The sequence below is a fragment of the Oncorhynchus clarkii genome, chromosome 18, assembly GCF_045791955.1.
Source record: "Oncorhynchus clarkii lewisi isolate Uvic-CL-2024 chromosome 18, UVic_Ocla_1.0, whole genome shotgun sequence".
Classification (NCBI taxonomy): Eukaryota; Metazoa; Chordata; class Actinopteri; order Salmoniformes; family Salmonidae; genus Oncorhynchus; species Oncorhynchus clarkii.
Window position 1 is genome coordinate 45614149 of NC_092164.1, and position 23495 is coordinate 45637643.

Below are 23495 nucleotides of genomic sequence, written 5' to 3' on the forward strand. Positions count from 1 at the left end.
TATGCGCTTACTGTCCTGTAAGCTGTTTCGGATCAAAGCTCCTGCTAAATACTCCTCTGTAGCTCAGTTGGTCGAGCGCCGCGCTTTGCAACGCCAGGAAAGTGGGCTCGATTCCCAGGACGACCCCATCGTAAAACATGTACGCATGCCTGACTAAGCTGCTTTGGATAGAAGCGTCTGCCGTAGGGCATATATTATATTTTTGATATAGTAAGTGTTAGACAACTTGTTACAGTCGGAGCTACAGCACTTTACACAAGAGCCCTTGGGTTGAATGGTTTAGTAAAACCGACAATAGTTCCTAAAAGAGGAAACATAAGAGCTTTCTGCAGTATTTCTTACTGATAGGTTGGCCCGAAATGTCTCACACTGAACACTTCTACATTTGAACTTGAGGCTACAGGAAATGCACTCAAACTCGCCAGCAGCATACCACCCTGCATCCCACTGCTGGCTTGCTTCTAAAGCTAAGCAGGGTTGGTCCTGGATGGGAGACCAGATGCTACTGGAAATGGTGTTGGAGGACCAGAATACCCCAATCACCCAGTGCAGTGATTGGGGACATTGCTCTGTGTAGGGTGCGGTCTTCGATGGGACGTTAAACGGGGGTCCTGACTCTCTGTGGTCACTAAAAGAGCCCATGGCACTTATCGTAAGAGTAGGGGTGTTAACCCCAGTGTCCTGGCTAAATTCCCAATCTGGCCCCCATACCATCACCGTCACCTAATCATCCCCAGTTTACAATTGGCTCATTCATCCCCCTCCTCTCCCCTGTAACTACTCCCCAGGTCAATGCTGTAAATGAGAATGTGTTCTCAGTCAATTTACCTGGTAAAATAAGGGTTCAATAAAATGAAATAAAAATAGTTTGGATGCCTCAATCAGCAGTGTTGGGATTTCAATAGCAACATCGCCACCTCCTGGTGCATGTCTAAATTTCTTTGAAATAATAGACCAATCCAAATGACTCAATCACTTCATTTTGAAATCTAATAGGAGGTTACCTGGTTCTTCTTCTACATAGTGTTGGATATAATGTCCTTGAACATGGTTTTAAAATGGTTACTATTCATTGATTAGAAGAAGAGGTCAATGGCGTGATCAAGCATGAACGCCAAACATTAACGCTGACAAGAATAACAGGAATACAATCCCTGCCTTAAGAAGGTGAAAAAAACATCCGTTTTGATTTACCAGTGGTGGAAACAATCAAAGTCGGAATCAGATGTAGTGCAATGGGTTGTTAGCCTGGTCCCAGATCTGTTTGTATTGTCTGGCCTTAGTCGGAGAGACACCACTAACAGATCTGAGAACAAGCTAGGGAAGTTGTCAAAAAGCATGGGACGTTGAATGAAAGCAAACACATAGACAGACAGCAGGAAAACACACACAGGTGAGATGTCTAGGTAGAAGTAGAGCTACGCAGTGCTGGCCGGTTAGTGTCATACCATACCTGGGTCAATGAGTACCTCCTGTGCCCCTACGGTAACAGACAGACACACAGAGAGAGAATGAAGGTTCACACAGTGCAGTTAGTTATTGAAAGCAATGTTAGTCCCCAAACAAGCCACTTTTCAGCCGGTTCCTTGAGACTTTCCCATCCCTCCCTGTGCTATAGTAGGCTAATGCTAATTACTTGTACAAGTAAAAGCTAAATATGTGTTGTTATTTAGGAGTTAAAGTAAGTGACTAGTTAATCATATTAAGTAAAGATATGGGTGGATGGAAATATGATAGTAAATAAGGTTCAGATCAAATGGGTTAGGATGTGGGGGCCACCGGATGTCTCAGGTAAGGTTGTCCAGGGCACAGAACAGAAGTAGCTGGGCTGAGAAAAGCAAAGCTTGGGTTGCCATAGTAGCTGCAGTTGCTTGGGCCACACAGATCTCTTCCTTCCAACGGTCATAAAATCACAGCTCATTCAGAAACCTCCGGACATCTTCCACAACTTTTTGTCTTAATTAAATGAGCACCCCCCCGGACCCGGTTCCTCCTTGGCCTGGCCAAACAAAAGGTTCAACAAAACACATTTTACCCCTTCACTGCTTGTACACCTCAGGCCCCATCACAAACATCCCCGCAGAGAAGACCACCCCCAGCCTCACACACAGAGAGAGGAGTGCTGCTTACCTGGCCGGTGTCTCTTCCCTGCGTCGGCTGCCTGTCCCTGGCCCTGTGCCAGGCTGGGTTTGCGTCCAGAAGCCTTCCCTGCTGTTCCTCCAGGGTAGTGGAAGATAACAGAGGCTGAACACAGGCCCTCTAACGCAGCTGGAGAACCAAAACACAAGGGAGATGTGTCAATGAAACAGAGTATCATAACAAGTATTTCTAAAGGGCATTCTGTATGTACGGCAAGGGTGGCGAACCGCCCTCCTGGAGAACTACTGGGCTTGGCAGGTTTTTGCTACGACCCTGTTGTAGCACACCTGACTCCGATCCTCATCTGGTTCAAGGTCATGGTGAGCAGGTGATTAACAGAACCTGGTGTGTTATAGAAGGGTCGGAGCAAAAACCTGCAGAGTCTCCAACCCTGCTTTTTGGGATCTGAGAAAAGAGCAGGAAGAGGAGGAGCCATGTCTTACCCCCCAGCCACAGGAAGTCATTGACGGAGCGGAGCAGCTCCACAGCCATGTGATAGTGGACCAGGGCATCCTGCAACATGCCTGCCTGCAAACACAGGTCCCCAACATGCTTCCTCATACGGCCCTGGCAACGCTTCTTATAGTGCCTAAATGAGGAGGAGGAGGAGGGAAACATCAACTAGAGTGTCAGATGTCGTAGAGATATCCATAAACAATACAACTGTGTCCACGTTACAGCGAACAATTATCCAAGTAGGGTTTACTTTTTAAGTCCTTTTTACAAAAATCCTCTTTCGTTGTCTTCTCTCATTCGTACGGTCTCCCAAACATAAGTCTTCATTTTAGCATAATGTATTTTCTTACCCAGGTACCATTGGGTGCTAGCAGAGGAGACTCGCTGTTGAATGAATCTCATCAGTTACAGGGGGTGCGTGTGGGGTGGGACAGCACAAGCCAGGGAGACAGGGTTTTGGGAGGAGAGAACCCAATAGAGAGAAATAACCAGACCCACCCTGATCCTGAAGTCTTGCACATTAAACACACAAGGATTGAAGAGGAGGCAGACATCACCACAGTTTCTCATTCTAACAAAAGAAAAACAGGGGCCAGTTTAATACGAGTGCAAGACCTCTGTCTAAATCTTTACTGGAGCCTGAGATACTGGGAAGGTCAAGGGTCAAACCCACCTAACATTGTTTAACCTAGAGAGCATGATGCTGTGTCAATGGGGCTAAATGAGGTTGATTTCCATACTATTAGTGAATTAATGGTACAATAGCTCATACTGTTCAAATTCAGTATAATGAGTTGGGCCAAAACTTTTCAGTTGAAAAAAAGTAGGCCTGTAACCATTTGTTAGCTTAGTTTGTGAAATTAAATGATGAGCAATACATTTTGTATGGTCTGCTGAGAAGGACGTTGACACCATATTGAAAGTCATGCTTCAATAAGTAGGTGCAATAATAATCCTAGCGAAAGTTGAAGCATCCGTCCATGAATCACGGATATACGAGATCCATGTTAAAGTGTAGTAGCAGCAGAATATAGAAGACGTGAGATCCATGTTATAGAATGTGTGAAGAATCAGAGTAGACCTTATTCACCCAGTCATGCTCGGGTCACGTGACACAACCTTCCCAATCATCAAGTTCCTGAAAGGCTGGACAAACCTTCACAAGCCTCAGTCACCGAAAGTGTCATGTATTCTGCACGTCCAAACTATCAGCTCCCTCTGAACTCTTATGGTTCTATTTCATACAGAGTTGAGCGGAGCGATGAGTTTGGATCTAAGCTATGAACCCATGCACAAGAACACTGAGGTAGGGCCTGGGCAGTGTCTCCTTTAGGGGCGGGGCTTAAGCTGATGGAACATGGGATGGACTTAATAACTAAAGCAATTTGTCTAACAGCGTCTCACCTTTTCACACCCAACAATAAACTCACAGGACAGTATGAAAGGAAAGAAAATAAGAAAGACAAATAAAGTAACCAAGATACACAAAGAAAAAAAGGAAAGAAGCAACATTTTTTTTTTTTTACAAAAATAAACAAGGAAACAAACACGCAAGGTTCAGACTGTTGTCCTTAGCAACATTAATGTAATGACAACGCTATCTTGACAATGGACATCAGAAACACTGAGGTCAGGATTTTTCCAACACCACATAACAAACATTAGCACAACAATGTTGCTATGTTGCTAGTGTAATTACCATCACCTTGTAACAATCATGAAACAACCATCACATGCTGAGGACACCGCATGCGCCATTGTCCACTTATTCACTTTGTCCTTCCAGACGTGATCAGGACACGCAGGTTGAAATGTCAAAATTAACTCTGAACCAACTATATTCATTTGGGGACAGGTCAAAAAGCATTAAACACTTATGGCAATTTAGCTAGCTAGCTTGCTGTTGATAGCTAATTTGTCCTGGGATATAAACATTGGGTTGTTATTTTACATGAAATGCACAAGGTCCTCTACACCGACAATTAATCCACAGATAAAGGGGTAAACCGAGTTTCTATTAATCTCTCCTTCAGGCTTCTCCTTCAGACTTTATATAGAGGTTGGCAACCAACTTTAAGGTGCATTACCGCCACCAACTGGGCTGTTGTGTGGACCTCAGTTCATATTTTAATTACCTACGTTGGTGTATGCTCATAAAAACCAATGAGGAGACGAGAGGCGGGACTTGCAGCATGTCAAGCGTCACAAATAGAACCAAGTTCTGTGGGTCCAATGATTGAATAACATGTGTGTGTACATTTATTTTGCCGCGCACGTAACGCGAGCGGTGTGGTCAGCATGTTAGGCTACACTTGTCAAATATAGTGTTCAGGCATTTTATCAATTGTAAAACTAATACTCTGTTTATACATTCTGCAGTCACAGTACAGGCACATAGAAAGTGTTTAATAACCAATTATCTTGTTGGTTCCAAATCCATTCAACAGCTGAAATATTACATAGGCAGCAACAAATGTGGATGATTCCAGACCTATAAAACCCAAATAGAGTGCAGAAGAAAAGACAACTCACCTGCTATCAGTGTCCAGCCCCACAAAGTCTTTCTTCTCAAAGGGAACACAGAGCAGTGGTATCTTATCCCCAGACTTGTCCGTGGCTCTATCCAGCCTCTTGGACTCCAGCACAATGAAGATGGACTCCACAAAGTCCTCCACCCTTTTCTCCACATTGGGACAGTCCTCATAGCTAGAGTAGAAGGCCACATCCGTCCTCTGCTGCTCTGCTATCTCCCCCTGCAGCCCGAACACCAGGAGCCGTGAGTCGTACAGTGTGGCTCCGAACACCTCCTTCTGGCTGTGGAAACGGTCCAACGTCTGGGGCCACTCTTTAGCCGAACCACAGGTCGTCACGGAGATGAGGCCCACCACCTAAACAGACAGGTCTTTATTATTCCTGAGAGGAAATTCTTGCACAGGACAAAAAGACACAGATACTGTAGAGCAGAGATTCTCAAAACTTTCCTCTGGGACCTCCAGACATTTCACCGTTTTGTTGTAGCTCTAAACTAACACAACTACTGTAATTCATGTAGTCAAGTGCTTGTTGATTAGTTGAATCAGGTATGCTAACTCTGAAATAGTTCAAATACATGGAACAGCTGCGGATCCCCAAGGAGAGGTTTGCGAAAGGCTGCTGTGCAGGACATATTAAAAAAACTAAGCGCATTTCTGAAACCCAAAGACGGCAGAAAAATAGGAACAATAAAAGCCACAAACCTTGCGGTGTGTCTGGAAGTCTCCCCACTCGTTGTTCTCCGGGAGGTAGTGGTGGCGGTAACGGATATAGAGGTTCCGCTGGGAGTCCCGGATGGACACCTTCGTTTCAATGGCACGAAAAGGCAAAACACACAACAAAATAGGGATCATTTGAGAATCAGCATCCAAGGATAAAACATTTACATAAAAAACAAATACGTTTGCCGGGGGTTACGTATTTCAATAAATAATAACACATAGGCCTATGTGTGTCCCAAATGCTACCCTATATAGTGCACTACTTTTGACCAGAGCGGGCCCTGGAACAGGGTGTAATTTAGGACAGACTTATAGCTAGTACACATGGACGCTGACCTGGGCCACAGAGGCAATGCGTTTGTAGATCCTGAAGAACTGGTCCTCAGGGACGATGCCCACAGGTTGGACCACCACCAGGACTGTCTGATGGTCCTCAGCACACTGCATGTAGTCTGGGACACTCATCTCCTTCTCATGGGCTCTGAGGAGCAGGTGAAACAGACCGAAACATTTTGTAGCGGCCTTTAATACCTAACAACTTCGTCAACAGGTTCGCACCTCGTGGCGTAGCAGTTAAGGTATTGGCTTGACAGTCGCTGGACTCGCATTAGAGTCCAGGTCGGGGTGACCCCCTGAATTTGCTACACTGGTGTCCAAAGTGGGATGGCCATCGGAGAGGTGTGTACACATGTGAGGGACTTGGTATAGAGAAGAGTGGGGACACGGTCTCCTGAAGGAAGGGGGTAATGCAGCGACCTTTAACCAATACCTAACGACCTCGTCAATTTTTCTGACCTCCTTGCTTAGCTGTTAAGATGTTTGCCGGGTCCCAGTATGATCTTAATTCCTCAACATCTAGCTAAATTCCATCCACATATACCACAGTCAAGATGTGACATCACTGACAGAGTTAGTAGCACACTTGATTCAAAAGCATTCGGACCATAACCAGGTCACTGCTTGGTTGGAGCAAAAGCCTGCACCCACCCAATATCTCAACTCTCTCACTAAGGTTATTTTAGGTTACTATTGACAAGACAGTCGTTCGAAGGAATTGCAAACTACATACGTCGCTTGCGTGACGTGTTGTCCATTAACAACATCGACCATAAAGACGGTTTCAAACTGGAGTATAAAGGATCTATCTAGCTAGCTAAAAACAAAGATACTGGTATACTGTGCTAGCCAACCCAGTCAGCTAGCCACATGGCTAAGATACTTTTGTTACAGTAAAATACCCTAAACTTCAAAAATGTAAATTAGGAAGTCCTACATGTCCAGTTTACTTTCATTCTACAGTTCCCATTTATATTCAGGAATGGGATTATTTCTGCCATCAATATTTACAGAAGAATGACAAGCTTACCTAGCTAGCGACACTGACTGCCTCTAGTTAGCCAATGTTGGTATGATATCTGGTTGTTAAACTATCGTCAGGCTTGTTGCCTCCTCAGCCACAAACTGGAACATTTATTTATCAAAACATGCCAAGAATTGACGTTACCTTGATATATATTGTGACAGAAACGTTTGACAGTCCAATTATCGTTAGTAAAAACAGACAGCTTCCCGAATGAACTCTTCTTCTCTATCAGTTACATTGACAAATACTATGAATAGCGTGCATCACTGCCCTCCTATGTCCACTGCTGGTACTGTGGGCTCCCATACTCCCAATATGTTGCTGTGCAACCTGGAATTTAGATTTGGTTGCACTACTGGCAACAACAACAAAAAACATAAACCTGGATATTACATTGAATGGCAAAAATATATTTGCAAAGTTGTTAAATTTGCGTTTCATATACATTGTATTATCTCACCGATTAAAATTAAATTCAGCAACTCTTGGAGAACAGTACAATGATACAAATGCTTATTTTATGTTAAACGTAAAACCAACGCGTTTCTGCCCTTAGATTTCGTTGCTGTTTTACAGATTGTTATTCTTACAGACTGAATAAAGGGAGGTTTACACACATTTCAAACCCGCCTCCTATTGGTCCGATTTTCACGTGTTGTGTTGTATTCCCATTGTTATTGGCCCCTGAACCCAATATATATCCTTCACAGAATAATTACATTTGTATTCTTAGTTGGATACCTGGTATTTTTATGTGAATACTTTAAATCCAGGCTGTAAGATTTACCATTGGATTTTGAAGAGTATTCTTTCTGAATACCTTGATGAGTTTCGTACTAAAGACTCTTACTCAACTGTTTGTTTTTGCTCTCGTAAAACACAGGCTAGGCCTACTTGAAACCAATACAAATTGAGGAAGTGCCTGTGTGTGAACAGAATCACACAGCAGTGAAATGTATTTGCTGCATGGCTTGATGAGGTCAATTCCACTCAGCTTCTAAATCAGTCGTTTTTTTATTGACTTATACCTGGTTGTAATACACAGAACAAAACTGAAAATGCAACATGTAAAGTCAGTGGTGTAAAGGACTTACAGTTGAAGTGGGAAGTTTACATACACCTTAGACAAATACATTAAAACTCAGTTTTCACAATTCCTGACATTTAATCCGAGTAAAAAGTTTACATGCACTCAATTAGTATTTGGTAGCATTGCCTTTAAATTGTTTAACTTGGGTCAAACATTTCAGGTAGCCTTCCCACGATAAGTTGGGTGAATTTTGGCCCATTCCTCCTGACAAAGCTGGTGTAACTGAGTCAGGTTTGTAGGCTTTGCTCGCACACGCTTTTTCAGTTCTGCCCAAAAAAATTCTATAGGATTGAGGTCAGGGCTTTGTGATGGCCACTCATTGCCCATTCGGAAGACCCATTTGCGACCAAGCTTTAACTTCCTGACTGATGTCTTGAGATGTTGCTTCAATATATCCACATCATTTTCCTCCCTCATGACGCCATCTATTTTGTGAAGTGCACCTGTCCCTCCTGCAGCAAAGCACCCCCACAACATGATGCTGCCACCCCCGTGCTTCACAGTTGAGATGGTGTTCTTTGGCTTGCAAGCCTCCCCCTTTTTTCCTTCAAACATAACGATGGTCATTATATTAAACAGGCCTATTTTTCCTTCATCAGACCAGAGGACATTTCTCCAAAAAGTACGATCTTTGTCTATGTGCAGTTGCAAACCGTAGTTTGGCTTTTTATGGCGGTTTTCGAGCAGTGGCTTCTTCCTTGCTGAGCGGCCTTTCAGATTATGTCGATATAGGACTAGTTTTCCTGTGGATATAGATACTTTTGTTCGGGTTTCCTCCAGCATCTTCACAAGGTCCTTTGCTGTTGTTCTGAGATTGATTTTCAGTTTTCGCACCAAAAGTAAGTAAATCTCTAGGAGACAGAACGCGTCTCCTTCCTTAGCGATATGACGGCTGTGTGGTCCCATGGTGTTTATGCTTGCGTACTATTGTTTGTACAGATGAACGTGGTACCTTCAGGCGTTTGGAAATTGCTCTCAAGGATGAACCATACTTGTGGAGGTCTACAATTTTTTTCTGAGGTCTTGGCTGATTTCTTTTGATTTTCCCATGATGTCAAGCAAAGAGGCACTGAGTTTGAGTAGGCCTTGAAATACATCCACAGGTACACCTCCAATTGACTCAAATGATGTCAATTAGTCTATCAGAAGCTTTTAAAGCCATGACATAATTTCCTGGAATTTTCCAAGCTGTTTAAAGGCACTGTCAACTTAGTGTATGTAAACTTCTGACCCACTGGAATTGTGATACAGTGAATTATAAGTGAAATAATATGTATGTAAACAATTGTTGGAAAAATGACTTGTGTCTTGCACAAAGTAGATGTCCTAACCGACTTGCCAAAACTATAGTTTGTTAACAAGCAATTTGTGGAGTGGTTGTAAAACCAGTTTTAATGACTCCAACCTAAGTGTTTGTAATCTTCCGACTTCAACTGTAAGTAAAAAATACTTTAAAGTACTATTTATATTTTTGACATCTTTTGGACTCACTAAACACAAATGCATTTTTTGTAAATAATGTCTGAATGTTGGAGTGTGCCCCTTACTATCCGTACATTTTTTTTTTTATGGTGTCATCTGGTTTGCTTAATATAAGGAATTTGAAATGATTTATACATTTACTTTTGATACTTAAGTATATTTAAAACCAAATACTTGTATACTTTCACTCAAGTAGGATTTTACTGGGTGACTTTCACTTTTACTTGAGTAACTTTCTATGAAGGTATCTTTACTTTTACTCAAGTATGACAATTGGGTACTTTTTCTACCACTGTTTAAAGTGTTGGTTCCATGTTTCACGAGCTGAAATAAAAGATCCCAGACATTTTCATATGCACAGAAAACATATTTTTCAACTTGTGTGCACACATTTTTGAGTACATCCCTATGAGTGAGCATTTCTCCTTTACCAATATAATCCATCCACCTGACAGGTTCGGCATATCAAGAAGATGATTAAACAGCATGATCATTACACAGGTGCACCTTGTGCTGGGGACAATAAATGGCCACTTTAAAATGTGCAGTTTTGACACACAACACAATGCAACTCAATGCACAATGTCTCAAGTTTTGAGGGAGCGTGCAATCTGCATGCAGACTGCAGGAATGTCCACCAGAGAATTGAATGTTCATTTCTCCACCATAAGCCTCCAACGCCGTTTTAGAGATTTTGGCAGTGCGTCCAACCGGCCTCACAACCACAGACCACGTGTAACCACGCCGGCCCAGGACCTCCTCATCCGGCTTCTTCACCTTCTTCATGTTTGTTGCGTTTATATTTTTGTTCAGTATGAGTCTTAATCTTATTTGACCTACCAAGTGGTAGGATTAATACTTAAATAGTATATAAATAGATGAACAATTTCAAAAACATGGATGAGTCTTGGATATTTGTACTGTTATCATTCCACCACTAGATGGACACATGTGCAGCATCAGATAAGGTTTATAGCCAGTTCCCATCCAGAGCCATGCTGTGTATGTATACCCACGGCTCTGTTCCTGTCAACATAGAGGACAGCCTGAACAGAAAACGCTGAGTGGGCTTTAATTATTAACTTCCTGTGCCCGATCATGTGTCAATGTCAGGCCCTGTACACTGAACGATTACAAGCAGCCAGGAGTGTAATGTTGTTCTTACTTCCTTTATTCTCATGTCACACCCGTGTTCCCATCACAACCAGGGACAACTCGTCATGCTCTTTTGAGCCCCACCTGTTTACCTAAAAAAAAAAACGAAACATGTTTTATTGTTGCCTGTTTGCATGTTATTTTGGCATTAATATGTCTCACATATCAGTTTGCAAACAATGTGCAAAAAAATAATAATTTAATTAATAAAGCCGCATACAAACATTGTTTCTTTTTTGCTTTCTTCAATAAGGCAGCTCCAAAATGCAGGTGTTTCAGCCTAGCTCATTGCCTTCGGTGGTGGGGCAGCCAGTGGTAAATACGTAGCGTTGGGGTTGGTAATGTTCTTTAGTTGCGCTGTGATTGGCTCAGTGCTCTGTCATTCATGAGGACACTACGTCGCCGCAAAATGTACGGGGAGAGCTCGAATATTCAAGCCCCTTGGGTGACAGAACACTGAGCCAATCACGGCGCAACTAAAGAACATTGCCAACCCCAACGCTACGTATTTTCTACTGGCTGCCCCACCACGACAGAAAGCACTGAGCTTCGCTGATAGCCAGGTGTAGCAGTGGTAAGAATTCACTCCATTGTGCTGAAAAGAAAGCTCTGCTGTTGGGGCAGCTTTATATAGGCAGTAACAGTTTGTGGGCACTTTTTGTCACCGTTAAAGTGCAATTAATGTGTTGTTGTGTTGTGACTTTGCTGGCATGTATTTAAAAAAATAGTTAGGAGTTTGCCCCACCAAGATTTACATGTTAAAATCACCACTGATCACAACACACGTGAGAAAACAACTTTTATAGTGTGAGCAAATTCAGTGGTTTCCTGCTCTTCCCCCGTGAGATGGATGTGTTGGTAAAGAGTATTTTTGCTTTTCCTACACCTACAGTGCCTTGCAAATGTATTCACCCCCTTGGCGTTTTTCCTATTTTGTTGCATTACAACCTGTAATTTATAATGATTTTTATTTGGATTTCATGTAATGGACATACACAACATAGTCCAAATTGGTGAAGTGAAATTTAAAAAATGACTTGTTTCAAAAATTAAAAAAAAAAAAATACAAAACAGATAGTGGTGTGTGCATATGTATTCACCCCCTTTGCTATGAAGCCCCTAAATAAGATCTTGTGCAACCAATTACCTTCAGAAGTAATGTATTTAGTTAAATAAATGAGCTCTTCAAACAGGTCAGGGACAAAGTTGTGGAGAAGTACAGATCAGGGTTGTGATTTTTTTTTTTTATATCAGAAACTTTGAACATCCCACGGAGCACCATTAAATCCATTATTAAACATTTAAAGAATATGGCACCACAACAAACCTGCCAAGAGATGGGCTGCAAAGCTCCACAGCGTAGATTGGAGTATCTGTCCATAGGACCACTTTAAGCTGTACACTCCACAGAGCTGGGCTTTACGGAAGAGTGGCCAAAAAAAATATATATATGTTTTTAATTAAGCAAACACGTTTGGTGTTCACCAAAAGGCATGTGGGAGACTCCCCAAACATATGGTAGAAGGTACTCTGGTCAGATGAGACTAAAATGTTGCTTTTTGGCCATCAAGGAAAACACTATGTCTGGCGCAAACCCAACACCTCTCATCACACTGAGAATACCATCCCCACAGTGAAGCATGTTGGTGGCAGCATTATGCTGTGGGGATGTTTCGCATTGGCAGAGACTGGGAAACTGGTCAAAATTGAAGGAATGATGGATGGTGCTAAATACAGGGAAATTCTTGAAGGAAACCTGTTTCAGTCTTCCAGAGATTTGATACTGGGACAGAGGTTCACCATCCAGCAGGACAATGAACCTAAGCATACTGCTAAAGCAACACTCGAGTGGTTTAAGGGGAAACATTTAAATGTCTTGGAATGACCTAATCAAAGTCCAGACCTCAATCCAACTGAGAATCTGTGGTATGACTTAAAGATTGCTGTACACCAGCGGAACCCATCTGACTTGAAGGAGCTGGAGCAGTATTGCCTTGAAGAATGGGCAAAAATCCCAGTGGCTAGATGTGCCAAGCTTAAAGAGACAATCCCCAAGAGACTTGCAGCTGTAATTGCTTCAAAAGGTGGCTCTACAAAGTATTGACTTTGGGGGATGAATAATTATGAACACTCACGTTTTCAGTTTTTTTGTCTTATTTCTTGTTTGTTTCTCAATAAAACATATTTTGCATCTTCGAAGTGGTATGCATGTTGTATGAATCCAATGATACAAATCCCTAAAAAATCTATATAAATTCCAAGTTGTAAGGCAACAAAATAGGAAAAATTCCAAGGGGGTGAATACTTTTGCAAGCCACTGTACCTGTTACTTAGCCATCATGCATTTTCTTAGCAGTCTGATTGTATAGTTGAAGTCGGGAGTCATTAAAACTCGTTTTTCACCCACTCCACAAATTGCTTGCTAACAAACTATAGTTTTGGCAAGTCGGTTAGGACTTCCTACTTTGTGCATGACACAAGTCATTGTTCCAACAATTGTTTACAGACCGATTATTTCACTTATAATTGACTGTGTCACAATTCCAGTGGGTCAGAAATTTACATACACTAAGTTGACTGTGCCTTTAACCAGCTTGAAAAATGCCAGAAAATGATGTCATGGCTTTAGAAGCGTCTGATAGGCGAATTGACATCCTTTGAGTCAATTGGAGGTGTACCTGTGGATGAATTTCAAGGCCTACCTTCAAACTCAGTGCCTCTTTGTTTGACATCATGGGAAAGCCAAGACCTCAGAAAAAAAAAATTGTAGACCTCCACAAGTCTGGTTCGTCCTTGGGAGCAATTTCCAAACGCCTGAAGGTACCACGTTCATCTGTACAAACAATAGTATGCAAGTATAAACACCATGGGACCACGCAGCCATCATACCGCTCAGGAAGGAGATGTGTCATGTCTCCTAGAGATGAATGCACTTTTGGTGCGAAAACTGAAAATCAATCCCAGAACAGCAAAGAAACTTGTGAAGATGCTGGTGGAAAGAGGTACAAAAGTATCTCTATCCACAGTAAAAACGAGTCTTATATCGACATAATCTGAAAGGCCGCTCAGCAAGGAGGAAGCCACCGCTCCAAAACCACCATTAAAAAGCCAGACTACGGTTTGCAACTGAACATGGGGATAAAGATCGTACTTTTTGGAGAAATGTCCTCTGGTCTGATGAAACAAAAATAGTACTGTTTGGCCGTAATTACCACCATTATGTTTGGAGGAAAACGGGGGAGGCTAAGGTGTATGTAAGCTTCTGACTTCAACTGTATGTCATGTTTTTGGTCATGGGCAAAACCTGAATAAAGGTTTGGAACAAATAAGCTAGTATTCTATACCGTATATGTTGAGCTTTTTGTATCTGTAAACCTGCACAGCATGGCACATTGATCCCCATTTGTACTCACTGTCCACCAAGAATCAAAATATTCAGTCTCCATTTTATTGGGGGTGGAGTTTAGTTGGGCAGATTAGTACTTGTCAATTACAGACTGGCACTGTGTAGAGTGGGCAGCAGCAGGATGAACAAGGCCCTGTAACATTCCTCAATGAGATGGAGAGAACTGCACATGGAAAGGCGATGTCTCAATCAAGATATGTGATCTGGAAGAACAGTGCCCCTGAATCAATATACTGATGTATATACTGTAGATGTACTGTTTTCCTTTGTTTTGAGAGCTTTGCAACTGTATTTGTAATACTATTGTACAATATTGTTCATAACACACACTTCCAAATGAATCAACTTGAACTGAGTCACTTGATTCGCTTTTTAAACCATCAGACTTGTAATTCAGCAAAACACAAATAGACTTAGACATTCCATTTTATTTGACCCTTTTTCCACAATCTTCTTGGAAGACATCTCATTCTGTATATTACATTTTTTCTTTATTTTGGCCCAAAACGCAAAGCAGGAGCTCAAAGAGAAAGACATGAAATGTTCAACATTTAGTTGATAGTGAACCAATAAGACCAACCGTCAACTGACAAAACGGTGCACAAACATGGTCTGTTAATGTTGCCATTACAAAGTAGAGGTCCCACACCTACAGACCCAAATATACTATGCGTGTGGTGTCGCGTTGCCCGAATTCACCTGTTCCTGTGTGGAACCAAGGGTTATAGTGATAGGTATACTCAAGTGCAGGGATTACATTGGGAGAGGCAATATTTTTCTAAAACTTTTTTTTACAACGATGAACAAGATGTGAGACTCTACACATGAAACAGCACATACGTTTTTCACAACATCCCATGGAAGAAAACCCAGCAGAGTAGTAGACACTTGAAGCACTAAAAGGCCTTCAACATCCTCATGTGGTGAGTGAGTTTTATCTAAAGCTGAGAATGAGTCAGTTCAGTCTGAAACAATGTGTTTTCCCACTCAGTAGCCAAGAGTCAGTACAACAGTGGGAGTATGAGGCAGAGTTAAGTGCATAGTTATCTATTGCATCTTCAAGCTGGATCGAGATGGGACTTCACAGCTAGATCAGGACTGAAGGTCAAAAACAGTCAACAGATTGTAAATTCAGGGGTTCTAGTACTCAAGCACAGCTCTCTTATCGTAAGGATGTACAGTTGTAGTGCCAGTAACAGTGTAAAAACAATGTCCCATAAAATGTCTATTTCTGGAAGAGTAGTGATTGAGGATCAGGCCATTCTCTTTGGAATGCATTAACAGAGTAAAATAAGACTATATTGGGAGGTCAAAGCTGACTGTATCCATCGGGAAAACACATTTATTGGCACCAAGTTCAACACTATGGAATGCTGTCTGTTTTAACCATCTTCTGTATAACTTTCCACAGTGGAGTCACTTTTCCAGCATGGACCAGACACCATTAGTCTGCTAAGCATTGAAATGTTTTGGACCAAAGTAGAATCCAATTAACTTATTCTGTCTCTACCACAATTCACATTTCTTTAAGGTTCTGTGATTGTTGGCTTCCTCATTCTCCAGACTACTGTCACCTACAGTATGCCCAAGTATGTATCAAAATGGCTTCCGTCTGTCGAAATGAACATCATGCGAGTCAAGAAGGCCAGATAAGAAAGAAAAGACAAACACTGTTAATAAGATTAAGTGATAATAACCAAGCATTGTTTGGTCTGAAATGCCCCCCCTATTTTCGACATGGGCTGCATTTAGACCAATCAGATCTGTGGTGACGGTTTTAAAGACCAATCGGTGAAAAAAAAAAAAAAAGTACAATTCTCCTCTTGGGCAAGGGAACGATCATGAACATAGATTCCTGGTAAATGTTAGCCTCTGGATTAGTGGATCTTCATTAATCACGTGTTGGCAGCCCAGATTACCTGACCTAATTACCACACATCTAGATTGGGCAGTTCCACTGATCCCACAGAGCAGACTAAGACTGATTAGTGACATGAACACGTCAGACCTGGGTTCAAATACCATTCCCAATCTTTGAGCATTTGCTTTGGTCTGCATGGAGTGCCAGGTGGGTGGGGGTTGGCCTTTTTAGCCTTTTCTATTGTTTCAATTGCAACAGGAAAGCTTAAATCAAACACGACTTTAGTACTTGAAATGATTTAAAAGTATTTGAACCCAGGTCCTGACCAGGAAGGACCACAAAGAGAAACAATGACGAAGAAAGCAGAGGGAGCATAATAAGTGCCCGTATAAAACAAACAATTCAATTAACAGTGGTTAGGTAAGAGTCCAGTGGGGTGGGAACAGGTGTGTGTGTCTTGATTGGTTGGTTGTATTTGGCATTCATCACTGCATTGAGACAAAAGAGGGTGAGCACCGCCAGCGGGGCAGGGGGTTAGTCAACGGGCCTGCCTTTGGGGGGGTTAGTGGGGGAAGACGACACACAACTCTTCCTCATCACGCCATCTTCAGAAATTGTTCCACTTTGTCCTCCTCCACTGCGTCTGAAAACATGTCATAGTTCTGGAGGAAAGAGACCAAACAGAGTAGAAGAGATTATATAAAAAAGGGGTCATAACATGCTTATGTCATCTTTAAGTTAAAACCTTTGTCTATACTCACCATCTTCATACCGTTTGACAGTGTTGTGGTTGTGTGTTTGTCTGATCTCACAAATCCTTACCCCACAGTACTGGTCCTCATTGAAGATCTGTGGCGGGACAGCCGTGGGGTTCCCCGCCTTGCTTCTCATCTCATCCCTGACCTCTCCGCCCACTGAGATGTCAATCAGCTCGTACTGGATACTCTTACTCTCCAGGATCCTCATCACCTCCGCTTGCTGAGATTTCACCTGGAGGGGGAGAGGAAAGGGTCAGTTCAGGGTCAGGGATCCATTACCGTTTTCACACTACTGAGCCGAGCCTGGCTTAACTGAGCCTAGCGGTACTGCACTGGCCTCATTATACACTGCTCAAAAAAATAAAGGGAACACTAAAATAACACATCCTAGATCTGAATGAAATATTCTTATTAAATACTTTTTTCTTTACATAGTTGAATGTGCTGACAACAAAATCACACAAAAATGATCAATGGAAATCAAATTTATCAACCCATGGTGGTCTGGATTTGGAGTCACACTCAAAATTAAAGTGGAAAACCACACTACAGGCTGATCCAACTTTGATGTAATGTCCTTAAAACAAGTCCAAATGAGGCTCAGTAGTGTGTGTGGCCTCCACGTGCCTGTATGACCTCCCTACAACGCCTGGGCATGCTCCTGATGAGGTGGCAGATGGTCTCCTGAGGGATCTCCTCCCAGACCTGGACTAAAGCATCCGCCAACTCCTGGACAGTCTGTGGTGCAACGTGGCGTTGGTGGATGGAGCGAGACATGATGTCCCAGATGTGCTCAATTGGATTCAGGTCTGGGGAACGGGCGGGCTAGTCCATAGCATCAATGCCTTCCTCTTGCAGGAACTGCTGACACACTCCAGCCACATGAGGTCTAGCTTTGTCTTGCATTAGGAGGAACCCAGGGCCAACCGCACCAGCATATGGTCTCACAAGGGGTCTGAGGATCTCATCTCGGTACCTAATGGCAGTCAGGCTACCTCTGGCGAGCACATGGAGGGTTGTGCGGCCCCCCCAATAAATGCCACCCCACACCATAACTGACCCACCGCCAAACCGGTCATGCTGGAGGATGTTGCAGGCAGCAGAACGTTCTCCACGGCATCTCCAGACTCTGTCACGTCTGTCACATGTGCTCAGTGTGAACCTGCTTTCATCTGTGAAGAGCACAGGGCGCCAGTGGCGAATTTGCCAATCTTGGTGTTCTCTGGCAAATGCCAAACGTCCTGCACGGTGTTGGGCTGTAAGCCCAACCCCCACCTGTGGATGTCGGGCCCTCATACCACCCTCATGGAGTCTGTTTCTGACCGTTTGAGCAGACACATGCAAATTTGTGGCCTGCTGGAGGTCATTTTGCAGGTCTCTGGCAGTGCTCCTCCTGCTCCTCCTTGCACAAAGGCGGAGGTAGCGGTCCTGCTGCTGGGTTGTTTCCCTCCTACGGCCTCCTCCACGTCTCCTGATGTACTGGCCTGTCTCCTGGTAGCGGCTCCATGCTCTGGACACTACGCTGACAGACACAGCAAACCTTCTTGCCACAGCTCGCATTGATGTGCCATCCTGGATGAGCAGCACTACCGGAGCCACTTGTGTGGGTTGTAGACTCCATCTCATGCTACCACTAGAGTGAAAGCACCGCCAGCATTCAAAAGTGACCAAAACATCAGCCAGGAAGCATAGGAACTGTGGTCACCACCTGCAGAACCACTCCTTTATTGGGGGTGTCTTGCTAATTGCCTATAATTTCCACCTGTTGTCTATTCCATTTACACAACAGCATGTGAAATGTATTGTCAATCAGTGTTGCTTCCTAAGTGGACAGTTTGATTTCACAGAAGTGTGATTGACTTGGAGTTACATTGTGTTGTTTAAGTGTTCCCTTTATTTTTTTGAGCAGTGTATATTCCACATAGTGCTGAAAAGTACAATATGAAAGTTTGGGTTGGTTCGATAGTGTGAAAAGGCTTCAAGCTTTACTAGTAGTACCAGGGACCAAACAGTCAGATCTGTTTTGTTTACGGTCTGTGGTTAAAGAGAGATAGATGGGTAGCATTACCACTTGAGACAAATCGGCCTAGTAGATATAGTCTACTTTGCCTATAAAAGCTAGAGAGCTTATCTAATGTGTAGTTGATTATTAAATTGTGCAACGCTATCTTGTTGGGTCTGGTTGTGGAAGTTGGGAGGGTGTGTTTGCTATGTGTAACCACGCCTAGGTCACCCACCAACTGCAGCCAGGCATTCAATGAGCAAGACACACCAACGCGCACTACTTACAGCAGATTCAAATGTACTCTAGAAAACAGGAAGGCTAGGGACAAACCGAATGACTCAATCCCTTGCTTTTTAGTAGAGGTGAAATTACATAGCCCATGGCTAAACATTTTCAAAGTCTTCAATTCAAAAAATATCCTTAATTATATGACCCGATGGCTAACTTGGCAGTATAACGCAGAGCCCACCGAAAAACGAATCCCCCTATAATCGACACCAGATGTTTCACCGCGATTATTTGCATACATTGATTGTGTCCAGGCGTAAGCGAATGCAAACTCTCGGGAAGTACGCTGCAACATTTGTATCAATTTTACTAATTCCATTAAAAGCGAAACGCGTGTGTGATTATAATGCTTTTAGACAGCATAAATAGTTCACGTCCACCGTACAGGTAGGTAGGCATGTATACGATCGCAATCGTTGACAAGTAACCCAGTTGCATTTGTCTAGACCAGCATCGATTATATCAGGTAGGTTGCAGAATGCGAAAACTTTATGTCCCCATTATTCTAATAGGCCCGTGAGATCTACCGCCTAAAGCAGACTGATAAAGGAAATAAAACTGAACAATATGACTTCCGTCCACATTTTCGGGTTGAGTTTGCATTTCCTGGTGCGTTTTGTTCATCTCCAAATAAACCCGTTCTTCAAAAACCTTGCGATCGACTGCATGGTGGACTGAATTATCAATAACTCCACATATTCAAACAATTACAATATTGACCTAATTCGCATTGTATGCTGATCAGATCCTGAGATTGATCGTTGACAGGGCTTTCGTTGGGTGTGTCTGTCAGACTGGTCCATAAAGGGTCTCTATAAGAAATGTATCCACCTGCAAGAATAAAATGCATCAATAATCTCTGTTTCATCTCACCTCTCTGGATGCAGTAACGGTGGTATAATATAATTTGACACCCATAGTTGCGATTTTCGATATCCCTTTGTGTGTTGGTCACAAGAGCAGCTCTCTTGCCGTAGCATACAATCAATCGCCTCTCCTTCCTGCGACTGAAAAGCCTATATTTGCTGTGTGGTTTAAAGGGCCAGTGCAACCCTTTAGTCCTGTGTGTAGATTGAAGTTCTACTAGTTGGCTATTTGATGTGACATGTACAGTACCAGTCAAACGTTTGGACACAGCTACTCATTCAGTGGTTTTTATTTATTTACTATTTTCTACATTGTAGAATAATAATGAAGACACCCAAATGATAAAATTACACATGACAGCTTTGCACATGACAGCTTTGCACAGTCTTGGCATTCATGAGGTAGTCACCTGGAATGCATTTCAATTAATGGATGTGCCTTGTTAAAAGTTCATTTGTGGAATTGTTTTCCTTCTTAATGAGTTTGAGCCAATCAATTGTGTTGTGACAAGGTAGGGGTGGTATACAGAAGATAACCCTATTTGGTAAAAGATCAAGTCCATATTATGGCAAGAACAGCTTGAATAAGCAAAGAGAAATGACAGTCCCACCATTACTTTAAGACATGAAAGTCAGTCAATGTGGAAAATTTCAAGAACTTAGAAAGTTTCTTCAAGTTAAGTCACAGAAACCATCAAGCACTATGACGAAACTGGCTCTAATGAGGACCTCAACAGGAAAGGAAGACCCAGAGTTACCTCTGCTGCAGAGGATAAATTCATTAGAGTTAACTGCACCTCAGATTGCAGCCCAAATAAATGCTTCACAGAGTTCAAGTAACAGACACATCTCAACATCAACTGTTCAGAGGATTCAGGCCTTTGTGGTCGAATTGCTGCAAAGAAACCACTACCAACGGACACCAATAAGAAGAAGAGACTTGCTTGGGCCAAGAAACACGAGCAATGGCCATTAGACCGGTGGAAATATGTCCTTTGGTCTGATGAATCCAAATGAGATATCTTCAGTTCCAATCGCCATGTCTAAAGGCACTGTACAAACCAGGAATAGGCTCAAAACTGGAATCAGACACCCAGACTGTATCCCGGCAGGCCTGATCAATCAGCATCATTCAACACCATTTATTGATTAGTGTGAAGTTCAGGCTGGGACTGGCAGGGAAATGCCTGTGTTCACTAAAGGAAAGCTATGTGACCTCAATGTCAAAGTCAAAGAATAAGGAGAGGTGAAACTGTGTTCGGACAAACAGACCTCATTGTGGACAGAGAGGCTGACACAAGTATACAGATACTAAACCTGAGATACTTTTGGTATACTGATGTCAATACTGTAATTTGTGCCCTTAACGCCCTTTAGTAAGTTCTGATATTCTTTGCTCAGTGCCTTTAGCCACTGCAGCCAGCCAAGCCACCCAGCTCAGCTCCTCTTTATCCCATGACGGAAAAACCTGAATCAGCAGACAAAGCTGGAGCTAACCCTACACTTGGACTTTGTCCACATTCTCCTGCTGCCTGGCTCACAATGGAAGGGAACAGGCCTGTTTCCCTCTGCTGCTCTGCCAGTGATGAATGTCTACATCCCCATGCCAAGCTCAACTAGTTTCATTAGCGTACTGTTCACAATTACATCAGTTACACAGAGACCAAAGTAGTCTTGATTCAGATTTACAAATAACTTTTATTTACTTTCAGTTCCAATGGGGGTCTTACCACATATTCCATTACTGCACCTGAGGTTATTCCATTGACTTGGACAGTGATTATCACAAAAACTAAATTATTGCCTACTATAAATAGCCTGGGTGGGGTTGGATCTTTGATGCTTAGTGACAGTCAGTGGAACAAGGACTGTGTGGAGGATACTGTGGATCAGTTTCCGTCTTTCTTTAATGAAGAGCACAACCAGAGGACAAATAACAGTGATAATTTCAACACTCTGATGGGACATAGAACAGTAGGCTGTAATGTGTCCATGTTACATCAATCAAACCAACTCCTGGGGTTACTAAAGTAGGCTCCAAATGTTACATTAGTTCTAGTGATGTAATAGAAAACAAATCAACCTGCTATATACACTATACAACATGGAGACAATGGATGGATATGTGAGCTATTCCCATGGATTCTTGGCATAACAATACATATTGTGTTTCAGATGAAATTATTTTCCTGTCCACAAGGGGGCAGCGATTCACTATATTTCAACACCTCTGCTTAACGTTGTCAAATGCTTGGAGACAGAAACGATGCAATTTACTGTGGCAGCAATGTAATGGTTACATCCTCCATAAAAAGGGCCAATCAGTAGTTGAAACAAAAATAAAACGTGCTCCCCGCCACTGTTTCGTTAAAAGGCTGAGAGATGGGGCTGGAGAAATGTAACCAGTCTAAAATTCTACGGATGCAAGGACTGACCATCCATGGAATCAAAATGATAGTTTTAACCATGTTTTGATGCTTTACAGTGTTAATTTACATTTACTTTGTTTACAAACATTTGAATAAAACAAGCTTATATTTGGGGTTGTAATGGGGAACAACAGTTGAACTAAGCTCCAGGGTTGGGGTCCATTCCATTTCAATTCCAGTCAACTCAGAAAGTAAACCAAATTCCAGTTCCAACTTTTCCTCATTAAAAAACATTGGAGAAAACTGGAACTGGAATGTCATTGGAATTCCTGAATTGACTGGAACTGGAATGTCATTGGAATTCCTGAATTGACTGGAACTGGAATGTCATTGGAATTCCTGAATTGACTGGAACTGGAATATCATTGGAATTCCTGAATTGACTGGAACTGGAATGTCATTGGAATTCCTGAATTGACTGGAACTGGAATATCATTGGAATTTCTGAATTGACTGGAACTGGAATGTCATTGGAATTCCTGAATTGACCGGAACTAGAATGTCATTGGAATTCCTGAATTGACTGGAACTGGAATATCATTGGAATTCCTGAATTGACTGGAACTGGAATGTCATTGGAATTCCTGAATTGACTGGAACTAGAATGTCATTGGAATTTCTGAATTGACTGGAATTTTAATGTAATTGACCCCAACCCTGCTAAACTAGGTACTTATAAAGTTATATTCTTACATTTTGGATGTCCCCATTAATTCTGTATGTAGCAACTGCTGATTCCCCTTTTTAAAGATATTCTCTGGTACTTTTGTATACACTTGTTGTAGCCAGTAGTGTAGGTGTAACCAGTAGTGTAGGTGTAACCAGTAGTGTAGGTGTAGCCAGTAGTGTAGGTGTAGCCAGTAGTGTAGGTGTAGCCAGTAGTGTAGGTGTAACCAGTAGTGTAGGTGTGACCAGTAGTGTAGGTGTAGCCAGTAGTGTAGGT

At 42.4% G+C, this 23495-nt stretch overlaps 2 protein-coding genes across 3 annotated transcripts in view; both read right to left on the minus strand.

Annotated features, from left to right (window-relative positions):
* LOC139373565 (trafficking protein particle complex subunit 9-like) overlaps window positions 1–7442 on the minus strand; it is a 314072-nt gene extending 306630 nt beyond the window's left edge. The window contains exons 1-7 of the mRNA XM_071114227.1: window positions 7354–7442; window positions 6186–6330; window positions 5832–5930; window positions 5128–5483; window positions 2583–2728; window positions 2131–2268; window positions 1454–1480 (exon numbers count right to left, since the gene is read on the minus strand). Of these exons, the coding sequence (XP_070970328.1) occupies window positions 1454–1480; window positions 2131–2268; window positions 2583–2728; window positions 5128–5483; window positions 5832–5930; window positions 6186–6314 (895 nt within the window). The 5' untranslated portion in view covers window positions 6315–6330; window positions 7354–7442. The remainder of the gene's footprint in view (window positions 1–1453; window positions 1481–2130; window positions 2269–2582; window positions 2729–5127; window positions 5484–5831; window positions 5931–6185; window positions 6331–7353) is intronic.
* A 6925-nt stretch (window positions 7443–14367) lies between these two features.
* On the minus strand, window positions 14368–20286 carry LOC139373566 (SH3 domain-binding glutamic acid-rich-like protein 3). 2 transcript variants are annotated; one of them, XR_011627584.1, is made up of 4 exons: window positions 20131–20266; window positions 17029–17196; window positions 16533–16868; window positions 14754–16353 (listed from the first exon to the last, which is right to left on the minus strand). XR_011627584.1 is itself a non-coding variant. In XM_071114229.1 (3 exons), exons 1-3 carry the CDS (start codon window positions 20173–20175, stop codon window positions 16803–16805), a joined length of 279 nt encoding a protein of 92 aa, XP_070970330.1. In that variant the 5' UTR covers window positions 20176–20286; the 3' UTR covers window positions 14368–16802. The 2 variants fall into 2 exon arrangements, 1 of the variants encoding a protein (XP_070970330.1); XM_071114229.1 differs by having other exon boundaries at window positions 14368–16868; window positions 20131–20286.
* Window positions 20287–23495: the final 3209 nt, after the last annotated feature.

Excerpts from the sequence above, each read along its gene's own strand:
- LOC139373566 (XM_071114229.1), bottom strand. The coding sequence starts at position 20,175 with ATGGGTGTCAAATTATATTATACCACCGTTACTGCATCCAGAGAG. Across the intron at positions 17,197-20,130 it reads CCGTTACTGCATCCAGAGAG|GTGAAATCTCAGCAAGCGGA; the intron begins GTGAGATGAAAC and ends CTCCCCCTCCAG. Across the intron at positions 16,869-17,028 it reads ATGAGGACCAGTACTGTGGG|AACTATGACATGTTTTCAGA; the intron begins GTAAGGATTTGT and ends TCTTTCCTCCAG.